The sequence below is a fragment of the Oncorhynchus gorbuscha genome, linkage group LG10, assembly GCF_021184085.1.
Source record: "Oncorhynchus gorbuscha isolate QuinsamMale2020 ecotype Even-year linkage group LG10, OgorEven_v1.0, whole genome shotgun sequence".
In the NCBI taxonomy this organism is placed as follows: Eukaryota; Metazoa; Chordata; class Actinopteri; order Salmoniformes; family Salmonidae; genus Oncorhynchus; species Oncorhynchus gorbuscha.
Genome location: NC_060182.1, coordinates 69,994,989 through 70,015,805, shown reverse-complemented (window position 1 = coordinate 70,015,805; position 20,817 = coordinate 69,994,989). Strand labels below are relative to the sequence as shown.

The 20,817-nt window shown below is 43.4% G+C and overlaps 1 protein-coding gene across 1 annotated transcript in view; it reads left to right on the top strand.

Annotated features, from left to right (window-relative positions):
* The window catches only part of LOC124046929 (latent-transforming growth factor beta-binding protein 2-like), a 153,607-nt gene that overhangs the window by 24,002 nt on the left and 108,788 nt on the right, over positions 1–20,817 (top strand). Inside the window, 1 exon segment of the mRNA XM_046367691.1 lies at positions 6,873–7,149. Within this exon segment, the coding sequence (XP_046223647.1) occupies positions 6,873–7,149 (277 nt within the window).

Genomic DNA, 20,817 nt, shown 5'->3' with positions numbered 1-20,817 from the left:
AACTACCACAAAGGACCAGTCCTCAGTCAGTCCTGAGCTGAGATCCCTCACTTCTACTGTTGGTAATGAATAGGCTTCTAGATGGTAGATGGTGACAAGGAGGGTGACAGGGAGGGTGACAGGGATTACATATGGGGAAATGGACAGTGACAATCTCTAAGGGAGGTTGATTGATTGTACTGAAATGTGCAAATGCTCACTTTTGAAAACAATGTAACCTGTGCCATTGAATAACATAAATACTCTGATCAAGATCAGGCTGAAATACCAGTGTACCACAATTCTGCAATGTTACTTATTTGGTAGAAAACATTTTAGACATGATTTCACCCTCCAAAGCTTGGCCTACCGTTTAACTAGCTTTAAAGACATCCGTTGACTAGCAGAAGACAATAGTATTTTCCTAAGTTTGTCCAATGTTGGATAGTGCTGAAAATGGGGTTTAATAAAACCTCCTGGGAGCAGGTTTTTTGTTGTAATGGAGAAGGTGAGAGAGTGTGGTAAAGCTAGGGCCACGTGTTATGGTTTCTCTCTGATATCACACACATGGCTTAGTGTTCCAGAGTTTAGCATGTTTCCATTCTTAACTTTGAACAGACATTCTTCCATACATTTCCATATATTTTGAAAATCCAACTCAAAACACAATAATGATTATCCCCCACCCCCTCTTCCAGTGTTCTAGTTTTGTTTGAAAGGGCCCTTGGTGGTGAGATCTTTAGTTATTTGTGTTCTCTTGTTCAAAGAGTGCCTGAATCCTAATCTGTATAACGGCTCACTGGCCATAAATCTCTTAATGGCACATCATCTCCTCCAACCGTAGAGAGAGGGGTACCCAAGATTATCCCGATTCCGTTCTCATTATTGATATCATTTTCAATAGCACCAATATCAAGTTTGCAGAAGAAGTATTATTGACCTGTGAAAGGAAATGGAGACAATTTTGTATGTGTTTGAGTTATGTCAAATATTTGGTTTAAAATTTCTTGTCCTGAATGAGAGGATTGTAAAAGTTTGATGGGTGGAGAGAAGGGGGCAAATATCTAGTGAATAGTAATGGACTGGAGACAGCCACTCTGTTGGAAACGAGAGCCCGGCTCCATACAGTGGATGTGGGCTGCTGCCTGCTGCCTTCCACTGAAGTAAAGGCTTCCCTCAGGCCTGCTGTGCTGTGGGAGCTAAGAATGCTATTTACCCAAATTAAGGCCCTGGCTTATTTTAATATTCATAATTTAGTATGCTCACCACTAATACAATCAAAAACTCATACAGTACAATATATTCAAATGTGCTCTGCTTTTCCTGAATAGGTTTTATGGTCTGTTTTGAAGGATGACTGATAGTGTAGTTTGGCCACACAGTGAATGTTGTTTGGAAAGCAGGGATGATGGGGTAGACCTCAGCTGTCATGGATTTGTTCAGGACTGTTATCCCTCTGACATTCCCCCATTCTCCCTTCCTGAAGTCTGTCCTTAGATAACTTCAACTGGAGATTGGTTTTAAGGACAAAACTTGGGCTGAATCTCACATGCTTACTGTTTTTGCTCCTAGATAAAGTGCATTCGGGAAGTATTCAGACCTCGACTTTTTCCACATTTTGTTACGTTTCTAAAATGGATGAAATCACATTTTTTCCTCGTCAATCTACACACAATACCCCACAAAGCAAAATGTCACGATCGTTGGTTGAATTAATGGACCAAGGCGCAGCGTGCATAGAGTTCCACATGTTTAGTGGATGAAACTCACCGAAAACAATAAAGCGCTAAACGAAACATGAAACTAATGTAGTGCTCGCAGGCAACTAGACATAGACAAGATCCCACAAAAACCCAGTGGGAAAAGGCTGCCTAAATATGATCCCCAATCAGAGACAACGATTGGGTATGGTATGGTTCCCAACATGATTGGGAACCATACCAGGCCAACATAGAAATTAAAAAACTAGACTACCCACCCTAGTCACACCCTGACCTAAGCAAAATAGAGAATAAAAAGGATCTTTAAGGTCAGGGTGTGACAGAAAAACGTTTTTAAAAAACATTGATGCAAATGTATTAAAATAATTTAATATTATGATTAAAATTATTAATAATAATTATTAACATTATTATAATTAAAATAAATAATGAATAAATAATTATGTACTTAGGTATTTAGACCCTTTGCTTTGAGACTCGAAATAAAGCTCAGGTGTATCCTGTTTCCACTGATCATCTTTGAGATGTTTCTACAACTTGATTGGGGTCCACCTGTGGTAAATTCAATTGATTGGACATGATTTGGTAAGGCACACACCTATCTATATAAGGTCCCACAGTTGACAGTGTATGTCAGAGAAAAACCCAAGCCATGAGGTTGAAGGAATTGTCCGTAGAGACAATTGTCCGATACAGGATTGTGTCAAGGCACAGATCTGGGGAAGGGTACCAAAAAATGTCTGCAGCATTGAAGGTCCCCAAGAACACAGTGGCCTCCATCATTCTTAAATGGAAGAAGTTTGGAACCACCAAGACTCTTCCTAGAGCTGGACACCCAGCCAAACTGACCAATCGGGAGAGAAGGGCCTTGGTCAGGAAGGTGACCAAGAACCCAATGGTCACTCTGACAGACCTCCAGAGCTCCTCTGTGGAGATGGAAGAAACTTCCAGAAGGACAACCATCTCTGCAGCACTCCACCAATCAGGCCTTTATGGTAGAATGGCCAGACGGAAGCCACACCTCAGTAAAAGGCACATGACAGCCAGCTTGGAGTTTTCCAAAAGGCACCTAAAGGACTCTCAGACCATGAAAAACACATGACAGCCCCCTTGAGAAGAATGGGAGAAACTCACCAAATACAGTTGTGCCAAGCTTGAAGACTTGAGGCTGTAATCAATGCCAAAGGTGCTTAAACAAAGTACTGAGTAAAGGGTCTGAATTCTTATGTGAATGTGATATTTCAGTTTATTTTTAATAAATTTGCAAAAATGTTTAAAAAAAACATTTTTGCTTTGTCATTAGATTCATGAGGAACAATTTATTTTAATCCATTTTAGAAGGGGTCTGAATACTATCCTGACACTATTTTTCAAAAGTTTGGGTTCCCTTAGAAATATCCTTGTTTTTGAAAGATAAGCAACATTTTTTGTCCATTAAAATAACTTCAAATTGATGTTCTGCCTTCTAGGCAGAGTTGCAAAGAAAAAGCCATATCTCAAACTGGCCAATAAAAGATTAAGAAGGGCAAAACAAAACAGACACTGGACAGAGGAACTCTGCCTAGAAGGCCAGCATCCCGGAGTCGCCTCTTCACTGTAGATGTTGAGACTGGTGTTTTGCAGGTACTATTTAATGAAGCTTCCAGTTGAGGACTTGTGAGGCATCTGTTTCTCTAATGTACTTGTCCTCTTGCTCAGTTGTGCACCGGGGCCTCCCACTCCTCTTTCTATTTTGGCTAGAGCCAGTATGTGCTGTTCTGTGAAGGGAGTAGTACACAGCGTTGTACGAGATCTTCAGTTTTTGGCAATTTCTTAGCCTTCAATTCTCAGAACAAGAATAAACTGACGAGTTTCAGAAGAAAGTTATTTGTTTCTGGCCATTTTGAGCCTGTAATCGAACCCACAAATGCTGATGCTCCAGATACTCAACTAGTCTAAAGAAAGACAGTTTTATTGCTTCTTTAATCAGAACAACAGTTTTCAGCTGTGCTAACATCATAGCAAAATTGCTTTCTAATTATCAATTAGCCTTTTAAAATGATAAACTTGGATTAGCTAACACAACATGCCATTTGAAAACAGGAGTGATGGTTGCTGGGCCTCTGTACGCCTATGTAGATAATCCATTCAAAATCAGCCGTTTCCAGCAACAGTAGTCATTTACAACATTAACAATGTCTACACTATATTTCTGATCAAATTGATGTTATTTTAATGGACAAAAAATAAATGTGCTTTTCTTTCAAAAACAAGGACAATGACATGGTAACAGAATGATGCTGACAAATAATTAACACAGAACATTTTGCACAAAATCAATTACTTGAACATTGCAGATGGAACGTTTGGTGACAGGACGACGGCACCAACAGCACAATCCATCATTCTGTTATGCATCTGAACTGTTCTTCACGTATATGTTTTTGGACACATTTTCTGTGGAAATTGTTTAATGTTGTCCTTGTGCATGGAGTTGCATAGTTTGTTTAACTTTGCAATCATTGTGTTTCGATTGACATACATTTTTAAAGTGAAAAGTCAGAGTCTAAGCATCATTCTGTTACTGTGGAATTGCCCATATGAGATGTTTGAACTGAGTTCACAAAGTAAAGCTCATGAATGTGATTAATGCACCGAGTCTTGCATGGAGACTCGGAGTGTATGCTCCCATCGCATGACAAGTTCCAATAATGCCCACGTTTATGCACTTTTCAGATGACTGGCTCTGGATTCTCTTAAGATTGGTCCTCAGCCTCAGTCATAATTAAGCACAACAATGACCCTGCCAGGAATGTTTCCCATTTCTATTAGTGTTTCAAAGAAAATTCGTATTTTATTATTCCCCAATGCAATAATTAAACCACATATTTGTGAAATGGACGGAATGTGAGGCAATTAGTTTTAATGATGTGCAAGACAAATCTGCACGACAGCAATTACTGCGACAAAGTGTTCACCAGCCAGGCAGCCAGACAGGCAGGCCAGCCCCATGCAGCAGGCCGGACCCAGAGAAGAGAGAAAGATAGTGACACTGCACCAGGCCGGACCCAGGGAAGAGAGACAGACAGTGACACTGCAGCAGTCAGGCTTGTGTGGAGCTCTAGTCAGAGTCAAAAGGACCAGGGTCAGTGTCCACTGCCCAGCCAAGTCCATTGTCAATGGAACGCATGTTTGGTGCCACATTGCGTCACTTTAATGACTGCTATTGGGCGACAGAGCTGAAGAGGGTCACATATTCAGGGTCACATACACAGACTCTGACATGTACCAACCATACAGCCTGATGATTAGGCCATTTTCTAGGCCAGTTGCACAAATTGATAAGTGAGTATATGTAATTGTTCCAATTTAGATGGTACGGTGTCAATAATTGGGAGGGGTGGGGTGGGGAGTGGGAGCCACTCATTTACTGAACTCTCCCTCATAATGTCAACGGACTCTTTGATCCTCAAAGTCTTCCCCCAAACCCTTGTAATCTTTGAGGTTGAACAAGACTGTGGCACCAGGCCAGCCTCAAGTCTAGTTAGTGGATGATATATTTAACTCCCTGCCAAGTAGAGACCAGGCAATTCTTATTTTATCCTATGGTGGAAACTGGAAAACTCGGATCACATACCAAGTTATATGAGTCCACACTCCACAAGCACATTTCCCTGACTGTGTACACTTCATCAGACAGGGGTGTATTCCCCCCTAAGCAGTTAAAACTAAATGCTCTAGCGAATTTGTTGGGTTTAAATAGAATAGACTTAACAATAAACCACAGGAATTTGGTCAAAGGACTATTATTTAATTTAGCATTTGTTCCCCTTTGCCATCAAGTTGAAATGATTGGCTGTAATGCATACCCTCTCAATTAACACATGTACATCATATTGTAAGAAAGTTGTGGTGCTGAATTCAAAACCATGTGGTGCTAGTTTGCTGCCTTTTCATGGCCATTTTATGTCTACTGTTAGGATACAATTAGAGAGAGTGAGAGAACAAGAGACTGAAGCCAAGCTGTTAGCTACACAGTAGAATAATTATGTTCCTCGGTGTGGCAGCCAAGGACTCAGTCTTCCTCATGCCATAGAGGACACGTAGGAGGTCCATTCTCCTCTCACATCAGACAAACTGGTCCCTGTGTCTGATCAATAACAGGAAGCCTACAGCAGGTAGACCATGCAGCCCTTAGCTACCAGCTCTCTTCACAGTGCCAGAAACAGTGGAAGCCTTCCTGCCTGCGATCTGTCAGTGTCCACGGCATCTGTGTCAATAGCATTCCACCACTGTTGACGGAGCACTGCTGTTTGCTTTAGCCACCAGAGAGTAGCAACCTGATTTAGTGTTTGAGGACAATGTCATAAATTCTGCAGTGCCATCCAGTACATACATTTGTGTCACAAGATGGAGTGGTTGTTTGCTTTGAATCGCATGCCACAGGCCTTTGAATAGTGTTCACGTAGCTGGAGTGAGGTGCAGGGAGGGGCCAGGGTTGGCCGTGTGCGGAATGTTTGCCATGACCATAAAATTACCTCAACACTCACTGTATTTTCAGACAATTGATAAATATTGTTTATACATCAATCTTTGACCAGACAAGGAAAACAGATTGGTTTGTTTTTCAAATCTAGGAATATCTGCGAGCACGAGCCATGCCATATATGAAAGGTGAGGCATTTACAGTCAGACTCAAGTTAGGCTCCAAGTCGGCCTGTGGAATCTAGTTTCCCATTCGCTCATTTTTTTATGTGCTTCATTTATGACCCTTTTAAGCTGTTTGTCTTTATAATGGCAATGACACACATTCAATTTGGAATCAGTAATGAAAGGTATTTCTAGGAAAACTGCTGAGCATTGGAATGCCAGTAGCATTAAGCACCACCAAGGAGCTGAAGTAAAAAATTTGAGAAATCGGACAAGGGTTAAATGTAAGCGATCACATACATTTAGACTAAACAAGGCTGTTATGAGCTCAGGTGTAATTGAACATGACATTCCCTCCAGGCTCTGTACTATAAGGAAAAGCAAGGGCAGAGACACACAACTAATCGCCCCCTTGATTGAATCACTTAAAGTCAATCTGGGCCAATGCTGAGATAATGTAGGCCATGTCTGGAGCTGCTCCTTTATGTGAAAGACCACATGTTCTAACATGACACCGCTAATGATCTCTCCCCCCCCCCCCAGCCGACTGCCAGCCCCCCTGCCATAACCGCGGCTCCTGCAGTAGGCCCCACACATGTGTGTGCCGCTCGGGGTTCCAGGGGGCCCGCTGCGAGGAGGCAGCACCAGAGCAGGTGTACATCCACACCGGAGGGTCCCTGAGGCGCATCCAGCCAGGCACTAACCCCTTCCAGAGAGAGCAGCCCAGGAGGAGACCTACAGAGAGGCAGGCCATAGACAACCCCAGCCCCAGGGCCCAGACAATCAGACCTGATACCACCAGACAGCCTCTTCAACCTGTGTAAGTCCACCGCTGCACTGTACCCACTTCCTGCTGGGGTATTTACACATTTAAAGAAGGTTACTCACTGACCTTTACACACTGACCTAATTTAGCTCTGTTTAGCTATAGGAACTATGTGTTTTCCCAACAGAAGCAAGGAAAGAAATGTAAATGATCTTTTGATTGTTTGTGTTCAACATGCTTTATGCTTTAAACATACTTTAAGAGGGAAGGAAAGGAAAGAGGGATACCTAGTCCGTTGTACAGCTGAATGCCTTCAACTTAAATATAGTAGCTCAGTAGACACTGAATATGGAATACTGGACTTACAGAAGTTTCAGTATTTGATCAGATGCATACATTCTGGAACTGTAACACACTAAATAGTGGGGTGACAGTAAAATATTATTGGTTTCCAATCCAAGAGTACAGTAGGCCTTTGAAGTGTAATCAAAACTGATTTTCTGGCGCTAGACCACTGACATCTGAGATTTTTGTAATATAATCGCTGAGTTCAGAAGAGGATTTAAACCTCCGATGCCATTTCTTTTGATCTATGATGGCAGTCTGACATGTGGGCATGGCAGCCCTGCGGCTTTATGAAATGTTTTTGGCCCAGTGTCATGGCACACTGATATACATCTTCATTTGAACATGGAATTCGTTTCACAGTCAAACTTGGACTCAAGTGTAGATTCTGCTGTTTATTCGGGGGGGGGGGTGCTGCGGTTTAAGCTCATGTAAAAAGGAGTTATGCCTCTAAGCTCCTCATTTCTACAATAAGAAGAGAGAATTATAATTTCGCATCTATTCAAAATCAGCCGTAGTCTTACAGGAGCAGGCAGAGGAAGGAGAAAAGCACTGTACTGTACACACCCCCCGTGAGTTGAACTACTGCAACAGTCACCTGGACAGTGTGAGAAGCAAGTGCAATGATATGCTTTATGTTGTGTATGTACGACATACGGCGTGTGCAAAACAGAAGTTCTTCATCCTGGTATGCACTATGGTGTGTGTTTGTCATTGGGGTCGAATCATAGCGGATGAGCGGGTTCATATGTTCAATGATTCATGCTTCATTCTTCATTCTCTGTAGAGCCACAGAGCTACACAACCCAGCATGACTTTCCTTCTTCGCCATTAAGAGAGCTGCTCCATATGAACTCCACAGGGGGTTATGAAGCCATGGTTGAAGAAGGTCAACATAAACTTCACGTGAAGTTCAACCAGTGTGAAGGAAAACAATGTCTGATTTGCCACATAGGATTGCCGCAGTAACGCTTGCCATTTGCTGTGAAGATAGAAACCAGATTTGAAAGAATAATGTATTTTCTTTGGGGTTGTGTAACATTCTAAAAATGTCAATTTGTTAATTGGACTAGACTAACAATGACTACCGATGCACATAGCGTGACAACTGGTCCGACTAGGTCATCTCACTAAACATTCAGCTATTCTCCAAAGACCATTAATCAGACCAGAGAATGGCATCAGACTTTTGGCTTCGACAGCATTCTATTTGTCTCGCAATCATTCTGGAAATGATACTCGTGCATTTCTGCTAAAAAAAAATGATTGTATTTTTTTCTCCACTGTTTGCTTAAGTACGTTGTTAAGCTTGGAGGTCACTGCCAAATCTTCTGATTATGGTCGTGTTATGGTTTGAACCGTATTTCCGACTGAGGGTGTTGAAAGGTGATGCTTGTTTGTGTCTATGACTGTGCAGGCCGATTTTTTTGTTATGCATGGGAAAAGTTTATCTTGTCAAATGCTTCTCTGCCTTGGATGAGAGCCCAATGGTTTTCTAATCCTCCTTCAGTTGTATTAAGTGCCATAATTTGTTTGAGCACTGAGGTCACCCTTCGTTTTCAGCCAAAGTGTGATCTGGGTAATATCGTTCTCTGAAATCTCTGCAGTGTATTCGATTACAGTTGACATTTATGGTCCAGTACGATCTAATTGCGAGAACCGAGAGTGCCTTTTGCAGTTATGTCACATTGTATTTCTGTTGGTGTTATGGAATTACACTGGCGAAACCACTCTGATGCATGTAGTAGCTTGAAGTAATCCAAGTCAATGTGTTGGCAGATGTTTTCCCGAAAACAGTTTTTAAATTATTTTCCCTTGCATTGTTTCTTAGTCACGATAAATCTTTAGTTTGTAATCAATACAAGGCATGTGTCAGAAGTGCACAGTTGCTATGCATATGGTTGCTTTGATAATGACTTAGGGAACATATTTGCAACCTGAGTCACAGATCTGGGACAAATAAGAGAGCAAAGCTGCATATTTGACATTACAAGAGGCAGACACCATTACTGAGTCACACACAACCTGGCGATGAGCAGCTTGATCTCGCGTGTCTCTAATGGAGCTGACTAACACATCGCAGCAGGTGTTGTTCATCTGAAGATGAGACATTTCCTACTCCACAACACAAGCCTGGCCAGAGCCTGTCCAACCATTTAAATGAACGCTTGTGGATGAGTTGGCAAACACAGACGTTTAGATAAAATGGGGTTGTGAAGCCAGAAACAGGCCCAAACTATGAGAAGTATAGAAAACAGTGAGTGTGTGGACATTTGGATAAGATTATTCACATAACCCAGTCAGGGAGTGGCAGGCTCACGTGTCTGTATTTTCAGGCTACTAGAGTACTTCTTCTCAGAAGAAGTTTGTGTAATGTACTGTATGTGTGGGTCCAGTTCTAGTGAGCACCATTCTCAATTCAGGCCCTGTTGTAACCCAGAGGTGGAAAAAGTTCACCCCTGGAGCAGTAGTGGACCCAGGTCTTTGTCTCAGATATCAGGTTTTGGTTGTGCTGTGGCCAGAGGCACGGGAGCAATGTGAGGTCAGTGAGAGAGTGCAGAGCGGTGCCAAGCACAAATTAACGGGTGAGGAGAGCTGCCTCGGCACAGATTAGAACATCCTGCTGTTTTTACCCCTGTTCTCTTCTCCGGCCGGGGAGAAAGGGCCATTCTCAACAACAACCGCCGCAGACCCCTGCCCCTGCCTCCGCTGCCTCTACTCTCCTGCCTCCAGCCTGTCCAGGCCTTTCCTGTTCTCCCTAAGAGGGAAGGTGTGAGGTATGTCTCCGTCTGGGAAACAGGTTTGGGTCGTTACGCCAGTAGCACCTTGTTACTGACTTTACCTCTATTGCCTGTTGGGTCGCGCCAAGAAAACAGGCATTATGCAGCAGCTCCAAGCAGAGCTGGGCTTAAGATGGGCCAAGTTGGCCGGCAGTGATAAGGGCATGAGGGGTCGTCTGGCCGGCCAATGTGGAGCGGTCTGGGAGTCCAGACAGCCTGCTCTCCCGACCCGCCAGTTAACCTCCCGCGGTAATGAAATCACCCTGTGTGCACTGTGTCCGCAGCAGATGGGAAATGAATACTGTCTGCTGTATTTTGTAAAGTGGTTTGTCAACACTTGGGAATATCGGGACGGTCTGTAAGACATGGACGGTCTGTAAGGCATGGATGGTCTGTAAGACATGGACGGTCTGTAAGACATGGACGGTCTGTCAGACATGGATGGTCTGTAAGGCATGGACGGTCTGTAAGACATGGACAGTCTGTAAGACATGGACAGTCTGTAAGACATGGACGGTCTAGAAGACATGGACGGTCTGTAAGACATGGACGGTCTGTAAGACACCTCCACTGTCCTCACCGACACTTCCACTGTCCTCCCCCACTGTCCTCCCCTACACGTCCACTGTCCTCCCCTACACTTCCACTGTCCTCCCCTACACTCCCACTGTCCTCCCCTACACTTTCTCTGTCCTCCCCTACACTCCCACTGTCCTCCCCTACGCTTCCACTGTCCTCCCCTACACTCCCACTGTCCTCCTCTACACTTCCACTGTCTTCCCCTAAACTCCCACTGTCCTCCCCTACACTCCCACTGTCCTCCCCTACACTCCCACTGTCCTCCCCTACGCTTCCACTGTCCTCCCCTACACTTCCACTGTCCTACCCTACACTTCCACTGTCCTACATTACACTCCCACTGTCCTCCCCTACGCTTCCACTGTCCTCCCATACACTCCCTCTGTCCTACCCTACACTCCCTCTGTCCTCCCCTACACGTCCACTGTCCTCCGCTACTCTCCAACTCTCCCACCCTACTCCCCTACACTCCCACCTACTCCCCTTTATTCCGACCCTTCACCTATAGTGAACTGTGTGGACCTCCCAGGGTCTGGCCAGGTCTTAACGGCAGGCTAGAGATTGCCAGGTCTCTGGGCCACACTTCAGAATGAGTACATCCTTACGTGGCTGCCAAATAAATAATCCATTCTCCCCCCATGCCGTCCCTCGTCCGCCCTGTTCGTCACCCCTGCAGTGGGATTCAACAGAGGTTCAGCGTAACACAGGCTTTCCTGTGGGGGGCTTTGCTCAGCTTAAGTAGTGAAACGTCCTTCCCTGCCAGCATGATATCCTGGTGGTCACAGCCAGTCTGTCAGCCCGTTTTATGAGGGTCAGGGCCAGCCTTGAACCACTCCAGTCCGAATGGGTGGATCGGTGATACAGCTGGATCAGTGATACAGTATGGCATGGAGGACACAGTCACTGCCTCCCCTGGGTTCTTCCTCTCTCCCTTCCCTCTCTTCTTCTCTGACATCAGGTCTCCACAGGAAACGGGGCCAGGCCAGGGGAAGGGCAGAGCAGGATGTGCAGTCATCTTTCCAAAGGTGATTTCTCTCTGTGAGAGAAGAGGAGAGAGGAGGAACCTGGATTGTACTGTAGGACTCTGCACAGCAACAACTTCCCATCTAATGGTCTCTACACTTGTGCTAGCTTATCTGGACTAATAGAAATCGATATGCTAACTGCAGGTTGCATTGTTGTAGCAGGTACTGTATTGCTTTCTCAGCCAAAGCTTCATGATAATTTACTCCACAAACACAATGGTGACCTTGCTGTGAGTCCATGCAAAGCTGTTTCACTTAAAGCTCCCGAACAGTCAAAATCATGTTTTTCATGAACTTGGATGATATTTGAATGAAACCAGATCAAAGTACAATTGATTATACTTGTCCCCTCCCCCATGACAATACACTTGGATTCAGGAAGTCGGGATTAACGCAGGATTATTAAGGTCTTTTTGTGACAGCACAAAATGCCTCTCATTTTGACTGCAGCACGGCAGCAAATATAATAAGAGGTTTCCCCTATTCATTTGAGGCAAAGATACTTCTAGGTTTCAGCTTTCATCTGTGTCTGGCGTTAGCTAGTAACTGGCTAGCTAGGTCTTCAGCATGGATCAAAAGGGTTGGCCATTACATCAAGACACATGCCAAACGGGAGGTTCATGCAAACTTCTTCACATCATTGACAGTCATGATATATGGACATTGTCTGGCATTCAATATATATATTTATTGAAATGTACCCAGACCTCACCCTGTAAAGTTTCAACTGAAATTCTCCAAGATGAACCAGTTAGCTAGCTTGATAAACAGTGCTGGATTTAAAAAAAAGTTCCTATTTAAAAAAAATACAAACATACACATACGAACAACAACTTACAAACATCAACTACATCTCCTCTGCCCAGACCCAAATTCTCACACCTCCATCCCTAGTGCTTGCATTGTTTGCCACATGTCCTTAAATTGTACCAATTTGATTTTCTCGGTCGCCCATGCTATTTCAATATTTCAATAATAAATCATTTGATTTTCCCATTGTGTTAATGATGGCGGATGAATTGATTTCCAAGTTTTTGTAATATACTTTTTTTTTCAAGAGGAGTGATGAGAAGATAATCATCCATGTAACTGCTCTCGTCTGTTGAATGAAGAGTGGACCAAGACGCCGCGTGGAAAGTGCTCATGATTTTAATATTCAAAAAACACCCAAACAAAATAACAAACGTGAAAACGAAAGCTCACAGTTCTCTCAGGCACAGACACTAAACAGAAAACAAGATCCCACAAAACCCAAAAGGAAAATGACAACTTATATGTGATCCCCAATCAGAGACAACGATAGACAGCTGCCTCTGATTGGGACTCACACACGGCCAAAAACAAAGAAATAGAAAACATAGACTTTCCCACCTGAGTCACACCCTGACCTAACCAAACATAGAGAATAAAAAGGATCTCTAAGGTCAGGGCCTGACAATCCAGCCCAACAGGTCTCACTACACTCGCATATGCCATGTCCCCCCCAAAGGTGTGGACTCCGGCCGCAAACCTGAACCTATAGGGGAGGGTCCGGGTGGGCATCTACTCACGGTCGGGGCTCCGGTGCGGGACGTAGACCCAGCTGCGCTTGAGGCTCCCCCCACTTCGGTGGCGCCTCTGGTGCTGGGATCGTCACCTGGGCCTCCGGACCGTAGATCGTTACTGCAGACCCCGGACCGGGAACCGTCGCTGCAGGCTCCGGACCGTGTACCGTCGCTGGAGGCTCCGGCCCGGGGAATGAAACAGGAGGCTCCGGACCGGGGATCTTCGCTGGAGGCTTCGTGCCACAGATCATCGCTGGAGGCTTCGTGGCATGGATCATCACTGGAGGCTTTGGGCCATGGATCACTGGAGGCTTCGTACGTAGAGCCGGAACAGGTCTCACCGGACTGAGGAGACGTACTGGAAGCCTGGTACGTGGAGCTGCCACTACACGTCTTGGCTGAATACCCCCTGGCACGGCAAGTGCGGGGAGCTGGAACAGGCCACACTGGGTTGTGCTGGCAAACTGGGGATACGGTGTGTAGAACTGGCGCAGGATATCCTGGGCCGAAGAGACGCACCAGAGACCAGGAGTGCTGAGCCAGCACAATCCGTCCTGGCTGAATGCCCACTCTAGCAAGGCAACTGCTGGGAGCTGGAACAGAGCGCACTGGGCTGTGAATGCGCACTGGAGACACCGTGCGCATCCCCGCAGACACCGTGCGCATCCCCGCACCGTGCGCATCCCCGCAACTCCCAGTGTACCCCCCCACCCAATTTTTTTGGAGCTGTCTCTCGGGCTTCCGTCGTTGTCTTAACTCCTCATATCGTCGCCGTTCCTCACTCGCTGCCTCCGCCTGCTTCCATGGCAGTGTCTTGTCCCCTGCCATTACCTCCTCCCAGGTCCAGGATGTCCTCCACTCCCTTTTCTCCCAGGCCCAGGATCCCTGCTCCTCCTGGCCACACTGCTTGGTCCTTTGGTGGTGGGATCTTCTGTAACGGCTCTCGTTTGTTGAATGAAGAGTGGACCAAGACGCAGCTTGGAAAGTGTTCATGATTTTAATATTCAAAAAACACTCAAACAAAATAACAAACATGAACTTCCAATTTAGTCCCAAATAAATAATGAAACATGTTTAATTTTGGTTTAAATAATGCAAAAACAAAGTGTTGGAGAATAAAGTAAAAGTGCAATATGTGCCATGTAAAAAAGCTCATGTTTAAGTTCCTTGCTCAGAACATGAGAACATATGAAAGCTGGTGGTTCCTTTTAACATGAGTCTTCAATATTCCCACTGTTGGAATTGATGCTTACGAGCCTGCTGCTGCCTACCACCGCTCAGTCAGACTGCTCTATCAAATCATAGACTTAATTATAATATAATAACACAGAGAAATACGAGCCTTAGGTCATTAATATTGTAAAATCCAGAAACTATCATTTCAAAAACAAAACGTTTATTCTTTCAGTGAAATACGGAACCGTTCCATATTTTATCTAATGGGTGGCATCCATAAGTCTAAATATTGCTGTTACATTGCACAACCTTTAATGTTATGTCATAATTATGTATAATTTAGGCAAATTAATTACGGTCTTTGTTAGTAAGAAATGGTCTTCACACAGTTCGCAACGAGTCAGTCGGCCCAAACTGCTGCATATACCCTGACTCTGCTTGCACAAAACACAAGAGAAGTGACACAATTTCCCTGTTAAGATTGATTGTTTTTTATTACATAAGTTTAATTCTAGCTAGCACCTTACCTTGGCTTCTTGCTGCACTCGCATAACAGGTAGTCAGCCTGCCACGCAGTCTCCTCGTGGAGTGCAATGTAATCGGCCATAATCGGTGTCCAAAAATGCTGATTACCGATTGTTATGAAAACTTGAAATCGGCCCTAATTAATCAGCCATTACGATTAATCGGTCGACCTCTAATCACATACATCGCTGTGTACTACTCCCTTCACAGAACAGTGCAAACTGTCTCTAACCAGAATAGAAAGAGGAGTGGGAGGCCCCGGTGCACAACTGAGCAAGAGGACAAGGACATCAGAGTGCCTAGTTTGAGAAACAGCCTCACAAGTCCTGGCAACTGGCATCTTCATTAAAGTAACCGCAAAACACCAGTCTCAATGTCAACAGTGAAGAGGTGTTCATTTTACCATGAAGGCCTGATTCACACAGTCTCCTCTGAACAGTTGATGTTGAGATGTGTCTGTTACTTGAACTCTGTGAAGCATTTATTTGGGCTGCAATCTGAGGTGCAGTTAACGCTAATGAACTTATCCTCTGCAGCAGAGGTAACTCTGGGTCTTCCATTCCTGTGGCGGTCCCCAGGTTTCATCAAGGCGCTTGATGGTTTTTGCGACTGCACTTGAAGAAACTTTCAAAGTTCTTGACATTTTACGTGACCTTCATGTCTTAAAGTAATGATGGACTGTCGTTTCACTTTGCTTATTTGAGCTGTTCTTGACTTGGTCTTTTACCAAATAGGATTATCTTCTGTATACCAACCCTACCTTGTCACAACACAACTGATTAGCTCAAGCACATTAAGATGGAAAGAAATTCCACAAATTTGCTTTTAACAAGAGAAACTTGTTAATTAAAATGCATTCCAGGTAACTACCTCATGAAGCTGATTGAGAGAATGCTAAGAGTGTGCAAAGCTGTCATCAAGTTAAAGGGTGGCTACATTGAAGAATCTCAAATTCCCATTCATTTCTGCTGATCCTCTCAAGCTCTGTCAGGTTGGATGGGGAGCGTCGCTGCACAGCTATTTTCAGGTCTCACCAGAGGCTCAAGGACATTCAGAGACTTGTCCCTAAAGCCATTGTCTTGGCTGTGTGGTCAGGGTTGGTGTCCTGTTAGAAGGTGAACCTTCACCCCAGTCAGAGGTCCTGAGCACTCTGGAGAAGGTTCTCATCAAAGATCTCTCTGTACTGTGCTCCGTTCATCTTTCCCTTGCTCCCAGTTCCTGCCGCTGAAAAACATCCCCACAGCATGATGCTGCCACCCCCATGCTTCACTGTAGGGATGATATTGGCTAGGTGATGACTGGCACCTAGTTTCCGCCAGACGTGACGCTTGGCATTCAGGCCAAAGAGTTCAATATTGGTTTCATCATGGTCTGAGAGTCTTTTAGGTGACTTTTGGCAAACTCCAAGCAGGCTATCATGTGCCTTTTACTGGGTAGTGGTTTCCGTCTGGTCACTCTACCATAAAGGTCTGATTGGTGGAGTGCTGTAGAGATGGTTGTCCTTCTGGAAGGCTCTCCCATCTCCACAAAGGAACTTTAGAGCTCTGTCAGAGTGACCATTGGGTTCTTGGTCACCTCCCTGACCATGGCCCTTCTCTCCTGATTGGTCAGTTTGGCTGGGTGTCCAACTCTAGGAAGAGTCTTGCTGGTTCCAAACTTCTTCCATTTAAGATTGATGGAGGCCGCTGTGTTTTTGGGGACCTTCAATGTAATTTTTTAGAACCATTCCCCAGTTCTGTGCCTTGACACAATCTTGTCTCGGATCCCTACGGACAATTCCTTCGACCTTATGGCTTGTTTTTTTCTCTGACATGCACTGCTAACTGTGGGACCTATATAGACAGGTGTGTACCTTTCCAAATCATGTCCAATCAATTCAATTTACCACAGGTGGACCCCATTCAAGTTGTAGAAACAGCTCAAGGATGATAAATGGAAACAGGTATTTGCAAACATTTCTAAAAACCTGTTTTCATTATGGGGTATTATGTGTAGCTTGATGAGGATTTTATTTTAGAGTAAAGTAACAAAATGTTGGGAAATTAATGGGTCTGAATACTTCCTGAATGCACTATATTGCTATAGTGTTGTTAACCAAGAAGTTGTTAATGTTGTTTGCTTTATCTTTATAAAATAGACATGCAAAAATAGTCTGGGGATGAGCATGTGAATCTTCAATATGTACCCATTGTTCCTCTTTCTTGCATTTAACTATATGTCTGTAGTAAAAGCCTTGGGTGGTGAGTTGATACAATTCCAAGTCTAAAGGTTAAAACCACGCTTAGCCCTAGAAAGATTTAAAGCATTCCTATTTATTCTATTCATTTTATTAGCCCATATAAAGTCTGTTATGACCGAGTATACCAAATGTCTTCGGTGGGGTAATTGTTATTGTCGAAAATGAATACAAAAAAATTGGGAGACTTGCCATTCTAGAGGTTTATTCTCTCTTTGGATTCATGGGAAGATAATTCAATTGAATTAGACCTGCTTTCATATTGTTGATTAATGGATTAAAGTTATCTTTATATATTGTTGTTTGTTGACACTTATTAAGTGTTTTCTATTTTTTTGTGGTCCACTTAAATGATTGCTGTAGATTGATTGTTATTCATTTTTTGCAATTATCAAGGTTTTTTAAATGTAAAATGTTATATCCTGAAATGTTTGAGTATTCTGAAAATATTTTTAGGAAAGGGGGAATTTAATTTTCAATATTGATCAGGTATATCTGAAGACCATCTGCAAAGAAATTTAGTTTATATTAAATGTTTACCAGTACCTGTTACGTTTGGGTCCTGTCTAATTCTTTCTGCAAGCGGTTCTAGTGCCAGTGCAAACAGGATGGGAGAGAGGAGACATCCCTGTCTTGTGCCCTTTTCTAAAGCAATTTCATCAGAAAATGTTTTTTTTGTTGTATGTTTTTGCTTTAGGACATGTAAAGAATATTTTTTATTAAATGTATTATTTCAGTTGGAAAGTTAGTAAAAAAGCTTCCAAAGTTTTGAATAGAAAAGGCCATTCAAAACGGCTTAAAATACAACAGTCATTATTAATAAATCTATATCTTGTTTTCTTGCGTATTGTGTTAAATTGAAACATGTCCATGTATTTGTTTGTGAGTGTCTATTGTTAATAAACCCGGTTTATTTGTTTCATACGTATCAAGTGTGCTTATAAGTTTGTTATTATACTGAACAAAAATATAAACATAACTTGTAAAGTGTTGGTCTCATGTTCCGTGAGCTGAAATAAAAGATCCCAGAAATGTTCCATATGCACAAAAATATAATTTTTCTCAAATGTTTGTTTACATCCCTGTTAGTGAGCGTTTCTCCTTTGCCAAGATAATCCATCCACATGACAGTTGTGGCACGTCAAAAAGCTGATTAAACAGCATGAACATTACACAGGTGCACCTTGTGTCGGGGATAATAAAAGGCCACTCTAAAATGTGCAGTTTTGTCACAGATGTCTCAAATTTTGAGGGAGCTTGCAACTGACATGCTGACTGCAGGAATGTCCACCATCATAAAATGGCCTTCTTGGTCCTTGTGCTGGGATATAAGAGAAAATGGTAGATTCTTATTTGTCAGGATGCTTACACCTCTGCTGTTATGACAGTAGGTGGGAGCATAGGCCTCTCCAATCCAGCTACTCTTTAAATGTTCAATTTCTCTTTTTTTATGTAACTCTTACAAGAATCTGCTGAGAACCATTTTTTTTCCCCTCATCATGGAGCATGTGCACATTCCATGTGATAAGTTGGATTTTGTTCATCTTTACTTGTAAAGAATCAAAGTTAACCTTATCTGTTCTGCCTATCATTGAAGAACCAAGTAAAACATTTTGGGACTATGTCAACAATGGACTAATGAAACAAATACCAAACAAAATGTTTGAGGTGGAGTTTTCCTTTAAGGCAGCTCAATTGTCTCAGCCATATCATGTAAGGTATTGGACCGATGTTGAGGGCAAGGCAACCAGCCATGTGCATGGAGCAAAATGACCCTTAAGTGAATGATGGTGATATATGTATCTTACAGTAGGCAGTGACTGGTTTCCTCATATCGGCCCACACTTGTTGTCTGGTGACTAATAGGCCTAGTGGTTACGGGTCTTATTGACTCTAAGCTTTACATTGAACCACACAGTAACTTCTCAGAGGAAACTGTGGTCAGTGAGGGAGTTCTTCGTGTTAATCATTGAACAGTCATCCCTTTTAGCCTAACCCCAGATAGACCACACGACTCTTACTGCTGGAAGCTACTGTCACCATACCCTAGTAGGTGTTCACGGAAGCTGCCAGAAGTATTATTGTTGTTCTGTAATATACTGTAGTAGTAGTTGTTATAGAATTAGGAGCAGTGTGAGACATAGTAATAGCAGTAGCTGTGGTGGGAGGCCTAGTTATGGTAATAGTAGCAATTGTGGTGGAATGGTAACTTTAATGTTGAAAGCAAGCGAAGACATCTTTCCTCACAGTTTCTCATAACCACACAGAAGGGGGAAAATTCAAAATAGCAAATATCCTACTAACTTTAGGTCCCTAATACTCTTGACACTTTCAAGCCTGCATGCTCTTTATGCTAAGTGGTTATGGTAAGACCTTCTGACTGGGAAAGTTATCCTGCCACCTGGTAGTCTGCTATCATAATCAGAGAGGAAGTACCAAGAGTCATCCCCTTGTCCTCAGATTCTACAGCTAAAAGAGTATGCCTTGAGTTGGGGGAATAGAGGGCTATGGAGGGGGGCTTGGACTCGGAGTGTTAATTCCGATATGTCATAACAGTTTTACCTTCACCCCATTTCTGTCCTTTCTAATCTCTGCAAGGATAGGAACTAGGATAGGGACTGTAGCATGGGGATCCCTGATCTATGTCACTAGTGTGGGTGTGAATGAACATGAATGAGTTCTGAGCAGGCTCAGTGTTCAGTGTACTGGAGGGACAGGTTTGTCTTTGTGCTGATGCTACAAACTTGACCTCTGGCTCGACCCTGGTCCCTGATGATCACTTTCACTTGTGATGTGAATGGGTAAGGGCTTTCCGGAGCACTGGTGACATCCTCTGCAATGGTTTAGGAGTGTCCAGGCAACTGTGTTTCTCTGCTAACGCTGGATTATAGAACATCAACATGGCAAAGAGTGCAGACTCAGCTCTGGAGGCTACCTTGGACTCATGTGAACCCTCGTGGGGCTTGGGATGGGATGGGAAGGGGCGGGATGGTTGGGGGATTGGGTAAAAAACAGCGGCCATGATTAAAGTAACTGTCCAGGGAGAAACTCACTTTTAAAAGTTTATATTATTTGTACTTATGCCCAAATAATGTTGTTGACTCATCCCATACTCATATTTGTGGGAAAAGCTTAAATTGGAGAAGAAAACGCTTATCTCAAACAGACCGTTTGATGTCATCTTCCTGAAGAAGTTGAGCTGGTTGTTGGGGTACACCCACACCTTTCCAACACACAAAAGCTGCCTTTAACATACTTGAACTATTTCACTCATATTGTAATTAATTATAGATCATTTTTTAAAGAAAGTAGCATTTTGACAAGACAGTGATATTGGCAGAGTAAGACTAGGGATCAGAGTTTGTTCCCCTGTTGCAAAGATAAGGACAACAAAGTCCCATGAGTGGTTGACTTTCTTCTCAGGCCACAGGGTCTTAGAAAGCTTGGAAGCGCAGGAAAGATCTTTCTCTCTCTGTCCGTCGAGCTCTCCAGGGCCTTGTCAGACACATACT